This window comes from Sinohyriopsis cumingii, chromosome 1 (genome assembly GCF_028554795.1).
Source record: "Sinohyriopsis cumingii isolate HCF-2022 chromosome 1, ASM2855479v2, whole genome shotgun sequence".
Classification (NCBI taxonomy): Eukaryota; Metazoa; Mollusca; class Bivalvia; order Unionida; family Unionidae; genus Sinohyriopsis; species Sinohyriopsis cumingii.
In genome coordinates this window covers 141,565,883-141,577,120 of record NC_142961.1, presented here as the reverse complement: position 1 = coordinate 141,577,120, position 11,238 = coordinate 141,565,883, and the positions used below count along the sequence as shown (strand labels likewise).

Below are 11,238 nucleotides of genomic sequence, written 5' to 3'. Positions count from 1 at the left end.
CGAATCGTACAAATTGAAATTAACAAATAATTTTTACTTAGGGATTACCCATAAAGGACATCCAGAAAACATACTGGAATACATGCAGTAGGCCTAAAGCAGCTGTTCAACACAGAACATCGTAACAAAAAATACTAGCTTGCGGACTTCCACAAGGTCCTTTACACCCCTCCCCCTTTTCCGCATTGGAACATTCCCCCCATTTTTGTGGACATCGTTTATGGATGATCCCTTACTTTGTTTATCACCATACAGACTTAATTCTTATAAGGGAGTATATATATTACACTGCAATATATATATATATGACAGACAGGTGTGAAAACAGACTATTTACTAATGAGAATAATTTGAGAACAAAATCTGGTATGCAAGCACATTTATTATCATTGCTATAACTGAACAAAGCAAAATCATACACTGAATATCAAAATGTTAAATATATTGCAGCCAACAATGTTAAAACTTGAATTGCAAATTTTTTGCTGTACATGTTTCATTTTATAACCCTGATGTATGGACTGATTTAACGCATGACAAAAACTGCCTTGATCAAATTGTAATATGTCTAATTGAATTTTATCTTTCATGTACCAAACTAAATAATTTCATGCCTTATTTGTTTGAAATGTACTTTGCAGTCATTGCCTGTATTAACAATTGTGCACTTGTTCTTAAAAAAATATTTCCAATTTGAGAAATAATAATAATAATAATAACAACAACAATAATACCAACAAGACCAGGGATATTTTATTACAATCAATCTGGGGAGTGGGAATGCATTTTTGTTCTATTGTGGATGAGATTTGACTGTTATTTGGGTTTTTTTAATACTTTTTTATATAAAAATTTGTGCAATATTATTTAATTTCCAATGGTATTACTCCAAAACAATTAGTGCTGCCCCTCCATCCAGGTATTTAAATAAAATAACCCACAACTTACTGTTTAAAATTTTAACTCTATGGCCTGTTATTTTAACTAAAATAAAGATATAAATAACAGTCCACTTCAACAACACTGATCACCACAATTATTCTATGTCATGAACAGTTTGGGGTACAATAGACAGTTATTTCTACTTCAAGAGTTTTCTCCCTTTGCAAATACCGGAAGCATATTAGATCACAGAAATAACAAGTTTTAAAAACTTTTCTTCTAAACTTAAGCAAAAATTAAAATTTAATTTTGGTACAACTATAACATAAGAGAAAGATAACCTACATTCTTTAAGGGAAAGAGGTAACATTTTCACGATAGAACTTTAAACAAATAAATCATTAACCCTTTCTTCCTAAAAAGTGATCACAACAGTCAACTTAAGAAATGGCAGTGGAAGAAATCCATGTTAAAAGTGTTGCTTGGGATCTATCTGTATATGCTGTATATATAAGTATCACAAGAGGTTCGAGGCAGTGCTCATGATATCAATACATAAAGAAGTTACTCACTATAAAGAATAACAGAATAGTAGACCTTACTGACGGACCTCATGAGAATAATAAATAATGATTGTGTATCAAACTATATATGGTACATAATATCCACACTCAAAGCTGGACGGCAATACAATGGCAGCAAAAAAATAAATTAGGATCAAACAAAGTAGAATTATACAAGTGTGCAGAAATTCAAGATAACGTGTTAAAAAGTACACATGGTTAGCAACTGACAGAATAATAAAACAGGTATAAAGTTTTGTACTATTACTGACACAAACTCTGGCAAGAAATAAAACTCTGTCATACACTGCATTTCAGGTGCATCCAACAATTAGACAAAAGGATCATTAATATCACTTCTGAGGAAGGTTTATTACTAAATCCATTGGATGCTCTACTGGCCAAGAAACATGTTGAGTAATCTGAGTTTGTTTCTTTCCTTTTATTCCTTTTAACTGCTGAGAATTGAAACCATCTCTGACATTCTTGAGAAACTCCAACATATAAAATTTACTGACAAAATATTGTGGTGCTGTCGAAGTTAACAAGTACATAACCTAATATCATGGATAGAAAATCACTGAATTTGTCTCTGACAATGTCAAGATATACCCAAATGTTAAGTGACATCTTTCATGGTATTATGGTTTTTTGCAAATCCATTCATACGTCTTTGTCATTCCACAAAGTGTGTTCTATAACAAATCCATTCATACTTGTTTGTTATTCCACAAAGTGGGTTTTATTGCAAATCCATTCATACTTGTTTGTTTGTCATTCCACAAAGTGGGTTTTATTGCAAATCCATTCATACTTGTTTGTCATTCCACAAAGTGGGTTTTATTGCAGATCCATTCATACTTGTTTGTCATTTTGCAAACTGTGTTCTATAAGAAATCCATTCATTTTTTCTCATACACCTACAAGCCTGTATAGCTAAAACCCGAGTCAAGACCTTTTACCTTCAAACCAGTACTGACGATCAACTTGTTCAATGAGATGCAACAAAATACAAAAGGTTTGGGTCAAAATTTACTTGTATATGTACACATCACTATGTTTATAAAAAAGTATTAAAAAAATCCAAGCAAAGCCCTTTGATCTGATGCAAGGTTAATTGGATCGGGTTTTTAAAATTCCTTCACATAAGTGCAGATATGCTTGTGGTCTGATTTGAGCCATTTTCTTCCAGAACCAATTAAAATTGCAAGAAGTGTTTTAGTGACAAGCCCACATGTGAGAAAGTAGTGATGATACTTTTTTTTTATCTTGTCAACATTTTACTTAAGAATCAGCTATACATTAGTAGTGTTTTAGTTTAAATCAATTTGACACCAAGATTCATTCAGGAGAAATAAAAATGTACAGGATGGCCATCAAGTCAAGACTAGAGATTAGGTAAGCACGACTTTAGTATCGGAGTAACTAAATATTTCAGGATATGTCAGTATGGCCATCCATTCAAAAAAATAGTCTATAATACAATGTTTCAAATTCTGAGAGGTCACACTAGCATTATTTTAATTTAGAACCAACTACATATGGCAAAAAAGTGTTTTCGTGAAAACACTATAAAAAAACACCATGTTGATTTAACTATCCCTTCAAAATACGTTGTTCAAGACAGCCACCACTGAACAGCACCATCTTTATTAAGGACCAACAAAATATCATAGGAAAATCCTATATCTATATGAGTATCTGTTCAGGAGAAGTAGTTACAAGATTTCAAAATAACCACCATGATAGCCATATTGGTGGTTTGACTGGGACACAATTTCATTTAGCATCAGCTATAAGTCATTATTGAAAACATCATGTCACCATGACGAATTCAGGAAAAGCAGCAATAGCAAGATTTCTATGATAGCCAACACAGGCAAGAAAATGAAGGTCTGATTAGCACCATTTTGAGAACCAATTAGACATCATATAAAGTCTTTTAGTGAAACCTCCATGTCAATTAGAAGGAGCAGTGATAATACAATTTTCAAGATAACCTCCACACAGTAATATTGGATGTAAGATTGGTATAATTTTCATTAAAGACAATATGGCTACTACAATATCACCATCCAGTCTGCAGGAGTGCAAACAACAAGATTTTCAATACTGTGGTTATATTGGATGTCTAAGGGACACTATTTTCATTTAGGACCAACTAAATATAAGAATACCAATACAACCACAACTATCAATTCTGGAGGAATAGAAATCATTTCAAGCTGGCTGCTGTGGTGGCCATATAATATGTCTGATTGGCAACATTTTTACACAGAAACAACTGGGCATCATGGGAAGTAATTGAAAGAAAACCCCATGCTCATCTGCTCAGAAAAAGTGGTGATAAAAAAGATTTTCAAGATGACTGCTGTGGTTACCATACTGGGGGTTAGATAGGCACCATTTTTATTTTGGACAAACAAGACATCCTTTTGCAAGAATCCTTTTGTTGATATGATCATCCATTAAAGTGAAGTAGAGATATGATTTTCAAGAGGGTCACCTTGGCAGTCATATTGGGTTCAGATTGGCACCATTTTCATTGAGGACCAATAAGACACCATAGAAGGTTTTTTTTAGTGAAAACCCTATGTTGATATAACAATCCATTCATAAGGAGTAGCAATAACAAGATTGGAAGTCTGAGGGGTACGTTTTTTTATATAGGACCAACTAGACCTTAGAATGAATGTATATGTAAAATTTTATGGCAATCCCCATCAGCAGTATCATGCTGAGAAAATGGTAGCTAAGTGCCTTCCCAAGAAGGCACTTAGGCAGCTGACATGGTTTGGCCTGGGCAAGTATTGACCCTGCAACTTTTGGACTATAAGTCTGATACTCTAAAAGAACCGAGCTACTAAGGCTCCATGCTGATGGATGGATAACAAATGGACGATGGACAACAGGCCATCATGTACGCTCTTCTAGTCTTTGAATATTGCAGTTGGTCATATCTAAAATGTAATATGTGAGTATTTAATTCATTTTATGTGATAATAATAGAATAATTACAGTCTAATCACAACTTTTGGAACACTTAATACACTTATTAGGTAAAAGCAACTTTTCCCATAACAAACAATTAGGCCTTCTGCTCTAGGGTATGGCTACAGCTCTTTGAAGATTCAAGATTTAATTCTGCAGAGAGAGAGAGAGAGAGAGAGAGAGAGAGAGAGAGAATAAACCTAAATTTAAAATGTATATTTTAGAGACTGTAGGTCAGATATACCTTTCATTGACTGACATTCTCTTTACAGCAACTATGGGATTTAGTCATAAAGGTGGTTGAATAGATGTCTTACACTTTGTGAATATTCGGAGGCACACATACGCCTTTCACAGGAGTGAACATATGTACATAAGAGCTCAGCATATTGTCAATTGCCACCACAGGCTTGCATACACCTTTCACAGGAATAACATATGTATATAAAGGACAGAGTAGAGCATACTGTCAATATAGTGAACAATTTCAGATTGTCAAAAGTAATGTGTTGAGAAAGGGGTTTTGTTATAGCCAGCTGTTCTATCCAAACACAGGTGTCACTCAGAATATAAAGTGGTTGTTCTCTGTATCTAAGTATTTGAGGCACATTACTACAATAGATAAATGTAGTAATTTTCTTCATGTCTTTAGTGTAAAGTTACAGGGACAATATCTGACCAATGAAGTCTATCTTACTTGCTAACTTTCAAAGACTTGTTTCACATGGTGTTCAGTGAATGACTGATGGCAGTTTACAAGTATAGCATGTATTGCAAGCAAATATGTTGCTAGTAAAATGCTACCTGAAACCCCTACGATGTACTTGAACATTAAAACAAGCAAGTGGTCCAGATATCGATCACCTGGTTAGTTGACATATGTCGGCTTGTGAATGCAAGTTCACACATATACTGAAACTGATTTGTGGTTGTTGTGGGGTTTAACGCCATTTTTCAGCACACGATAGGCTATACATGGCGGCCAGTATTAATGGTGGAGGAAGAACCCGGGAAAACCCCAGAAAGAACCACCGACCCACGAGAAGCTACTGGCAAGCTTTCTCACATACCCACATTGGCTGAATCTTAGACTCGAACCGCCGCAGACAGAGGTGAGATGGCAGTGATCCGTAACGAAGAGTGCTTTAGACCACTCGGCCACTCGGGGCCCCTATACTGAAACTGAAGAGAGTAAAGAAAAACTTGGAGTACAGAGTTGCTGCATTGTCTCTTAATGCAGTCATCATTTATCTTCTTTCCTAGACCATACCATATATATTAAAAACTTTCTCTGCATAAAAAGGACACCTCAGTTAATACAACCAGCATTACCCCTGCATCATTCCCAGTTCTGGGGATTAGGCCTTGATTCATAACTCAAAACCTGTGTATAGACCCATCCATAAAGCATATATAACAACAGGGAGTTTATCTATGAAGTTAGCATGGATTCATGTATCTGTCCTAACCCCCAATGGAGATAGTGTTGATATAAGCTATTACAGAAAGTCTGATCAAAATCTGATCAGAAATATGACCTCTAGAGTGTTTACAAGATCAACTAATCAGAAGCATGGTCACCATATTAACCTGACTGGATGCTGCTCATAATCGAATTCATCCATGATTCAGATGATCTAAGATTATGTACCAAATCTGATCACAGTCTGATAAGAATATTCTTGTCTTACTCTTAGTTTATCCCATGTAAAGGTCATTACCATCAAATATGAAAAAATGGCCCCCATCTTCAAAAAGATAATTGCTGAATGAGTATTTCAAATGCAATCAAATTTGTGCAGGTTGAAGGTTATTGATATCACATATCAAATTCACTAAGAAAAATGTATGCCGGTTAGTGAATTCTTTCAGTATGATAATTTTTTAAAAATAGATTGTCTTTTTGAAATAGAAAGCAAGTGTAGCCGATCATCAAATGATTGTCAAATGCTAAAGATTTCCCAGGGCTTGCATACTTTTGCTGATGTGATCATTTTCTTTCACAGGATTGTTACTACAATTCTTGTGCAAGTATTTTTCTTTTTCATAATTTAATGAAAGACATGTCACACCAACATCATCCTTCATCAATCTCTCCGTGAGTTCATAGGGCTATGATACAATCAGGTAGAAAAATTATGCCATATGATGTCATAATGATGCAGTCATAGGGCTATGATACAATCAGGAAACAAAATGACACCATATCATGATGTCATAATGTAACGTGTCATAGGGCTATGATACAATCAGGAAACAAAAAGACACCATTATCATGTTGTCATAATGTAACATTCATGTCATAGGGCTATGATACAATCAGGAAACAAAATGACACCATATCATGATGTCATAATGTAACATCCATGTCAGTGGAGTATGATACAATCAGGTAGAAAAAATGATGCCATATGATGTCATAATGTAACATGTCATAGGGCTATGATACAATCAGGAAACAAAAAGACACCGTATCATGATGTCATAATGTAACATGTCATAGGGCTATGATACAATCAGAAAACAAAAAGACAGCATATCATTATGTCATAATGAAACATTCATGTCATAGGGCTATGATACAGTCGGGTAACCAAATGACACCATATCATGATGTCATAATGTAACAATCAATTCATATCTAGCTGTGGATTAAGCTTTGATTTTACAAAAGCAGACATTCTTAATTATAAAAACAAATCTTTTATGGACTGAACCAATGTCAAATTGATAATGTCATTTGATAATACTTATCAAGTTTCATTATGAACCATAACAATGTGTACACATGAATATTTTATGGCTGGATCGGATGATAAACTGCAAGACATTAATATATGGATCAAAATATCTATGTAACTAAATAACATAGTTACTGCCAACAAAACAAAGCAGAAGCAGAAAAAAGGCAAATACAACCAAAACTGGCACCGTTTTTGAGTAAAAAGTACTGGTTGTCATTTTTCCATGATATAAATTCTGTAATTAACATTCTACACAATTTTAAAACAGTTTTTGAGATGACTCTGCACACTTTCCAAACAACTAAAAACTTAACACCAAAAGGAACTAAAATGACAAACTATAGTTTTCCAGAAAACTATTTCCCCAAACTTATTTTTTGATAAATGTTTTGTGTCATCAGTTTTTAATGAGATAGCAATGACTAATCAAAACTATTATAAGGAATAAAGTAGTTGATAAGGCATTGACTTCTCATATCAAATCTTTAAAATCCAAATATGAATCAGTGAAATTATAACCCAAAATATTTTAACAAAATATAAGCACATTAATTACTGAAAAATGTTTGTCTGGCACTTTTGCTCTCTTCTTGCAGGCTAAGCAGACTAGTCCCGCACTTTTCTGTTGACTTTGTCATACACCACTGGAAATGCCTTGTCACAGTCCAGTTTCTGTCTCATTTTCTCATACAGGGAGTGATCAAACATCTCAGAAAACTCTTCACGAGTCAGATAGGTATCAGCATACAGCATCTGGAATCTACAGATGATTCACAATTTCATTCTGAGAATCAAACATGGTTTTCAAAGATTTGTTAGAACATAGGCAATGGTGAGATTATAAGCATAAAAGCTGTAAGGCCCAAATTCTTTACGCTGTGTTCAAAGTTCAATACATAGTTGTTAAAAAGTATTTTCCGTCTATTTCCTTAGAACCATTTATAAGAAAATATATGCCTACTACAAGATCAGCATTTATGTCTTGATGCTGTTCAATCAACTATTATTTCAAGAAACAGTAAAGGCACTGATCTGCTAACACATTATCCAATGGATGATCTAAGCTGCTCACAGTTAAACTAGGTGATAAGAAAAGGCAGTCAATCAAGGAGGGAACTGTAATTTTTTGAGGGTGAATTCTCCCTCTGTCATTTTGTAAGAGGGAGATTCAACATTTTTAAGTGTAGGATGCAGTTTTTATATAGAAACAGTCAATATATGAACAGACCCCTCGTAGCATGTTTAAAGAAACATGGGTGATTAATAACTTTTAATGAATAAAGGTAAAAGTTTACTGTGTGTTATCATGACAATGTAACCATGTTGTATGCATAAGAACTGCGTGTAACATCAGACATTACCAATGAATACCAAACACTGTGTGTAACATCAGACATTACCAATGAATACCAAAAACTGCATGTAACATCAGGCATTTACCACTGAAAACCAAACACTGCATGTAACAGCAGACATTACCACTGAATACCAAACACTGCATGTAACAGCAGACATTACCACTGAATACCAAACACTGCATGTAACATCAGACATTACCACTGAATACCATACATTGCATGTAACATCAGACATTACCACTGAATACCAACTACTGTGTGTAACATCTAACATTACCACTGAATACCAAACACTGCATATAACATCAGATATTACCAATGAATACCAAACACTGCATGTAACAGCAGACATTACCACTGAATACCAAAACCTGCATGTAACATCAGACATTACCAATGAATACCAAACACTGCATGTAACATCAGGCATTTACCACTGAATACCACACACTGCATGTAACAGCAGACATTACCAATGAATACCACACACTGCATGTAACATCAGACATTACCAATGAATACCACACACTGCATGTAACAGCAGACATTACCACTGAATACCAAACACTGCATGTAACATCAGACATTACCACTGAATACCAACACTGCATGTAACATCAAACATTACCACTGAATACCAAACACTGCATGTAACATCAGACATTACCACTGAATACCAAAACCTGCATGTAACATCAGACATTACCACTGAATACCAAAACCTGCATGTAACATCAGAATATCAGATATTATTGCTGAATATCAAAACCTGCACGTAAAATCAAAATATCAGACATTACCACTGAAAACCAAACACTGCATGTAACAGCAGACATTACCACTGAATACCAAACACTGCATGTAACAGCAGACATTACCACTGAATACCAAACACTGCATGTAACATCAGACATTACCACTGAATACCATACATTGCATGTAACATCAGACATTACCACTGAATACCAACTACTGTGTGTAACATCTAACATTACCACTGAATACCAAACACTGCATATAACATCAGATATTACCAATGAATACCAAACACTGCATGTAACAGCAGACATTACCACTGAATACCAAAACCTGCATGTAACAGCAGACATTACCACTGAATACCAAACACTGCATGTAACAGCAGACATTACCAATGAATACCAAACACTGCATGTAACATCAGGCATCTACCACTGAATACCACACACTGCATGTAACAGCAGACATTACCAATGAATACCACACACTGCATGTAACATCAGACATTACCAATGAATACCAAACACTGCATGTAACATCAGGCATTTACCACTGAATACCACACACTGCATGCAACAGCAGACATTACCATTGAATACCAAACACTGCATGTAACATCAGACATTACCAATGAATACCAAACACTGCATGTAACATCATACATTACCACTGAATACCAAACACTGCATGTAACATCAGGCATTTACAACAGAATACCAAACACTGCATATAACATCTGACATTACCACTGAATACCAAATAACTGCACATAACATCAGACATTACCAATGAATACCAAACACTGCATGTAACATCAGGCATTTGCCACTGAATACCAAACACTGCATGTAACAGCAGACATTACCACTGAATACCAAAACCTGCATGTAACATGAGTCATTACCACTGAATACCAAACACTGCATGTAACATCAGACATTACCACTGAATACCAAACACTGCATGTAACATCAGGCATTTACCAATGAATACCACACACTGCATGTAACAGCAGACATTACCAATGAATACCACACACTGCATGTAACATCAGACATTAACACTGAATACCAAACACTGCATAAAACATAAGACATTACCAATGAATACCAAACATTGCATGTAACATTAGGCATTTACCACAGAATACCAAACACTGCATTTAACAGCAGACATTAGCACTGAATAACAAAACCTGCATGTAACATCAGACATTACCAATGAATTCCAAAACCTGCATGTAACAGCAGACATTACCACTAAATACCAAACACTGCATGTAACAGCAGACATTACCACTGAATACCAAACACTACATGTAACATCAGACATTACCACTGAATACCAAAACCTGCATGTAACATCAGAATATCAGATATTATTGCTGAATATCAAAACCTGCACGTAAAATCAAAATATCAGACATTACCACTGAATACCAAACACTGCATGTAACAGCAGACATTACCACTGAATACCAAAACCTGCATGTGAAATCAGAATATCAGACATTACCAGTGAATACCAAACACTGCATGTAACAGCAGACATTACCACTGAATACCAAAAACCTGCATGTAACATCGGACATTACCACTGAATACCAAAACCTGCATGTAACAGCAGACATTACCACTGAATACCAAAACCTGCATGTAACATCAGACATTACCACTGAATACCAAAACCTGCAAGTAACATCAGAACATCAGATATTACTGCTGAATACCAAAAATTGCATGTAAAATCATACATTACCACTGAATACCAAACACTGCATGTAACATCAGGCATTACCACTGAATACCAAACACTGCATATAACATCAGGCATTACCACTGAATACCAAACACTGCATATAACATCAGGCATTACCACTGAATACCAAACACTGCATGTAACATCTGACATTACCACTGAATACCAAACACTGCATGTAAC

The 11,238-nt window shown here is 35.0% G+C and overlaps 1 protein-coding gene across 1 annotated transcript in view; it reads right to left on the bottom strand.

Annotated features, from left to right (window-relative positions):
• Positions 1 to 364: 364 nt before the first annotated feature.
• Positions 365 to 11,238, bottom strand: part of LOC149808033 (delta(24)-sterol reductase-like) — a 46,426-nt gene continuing 35,552 nt past the window's right edge. The window contains exon 8 of the mRNA XM_089972835.1: positions 365 to 7,940. Within this exon, the coding sequence (XP_089828961.1) occupies positions 7,787 to 7,940 (154 nt within the window). The 3' untranslated portion in view covers positions 365 to 7,786. The remainder of the gene's footprint in view (positions 7,941 to 11,238) is intronic.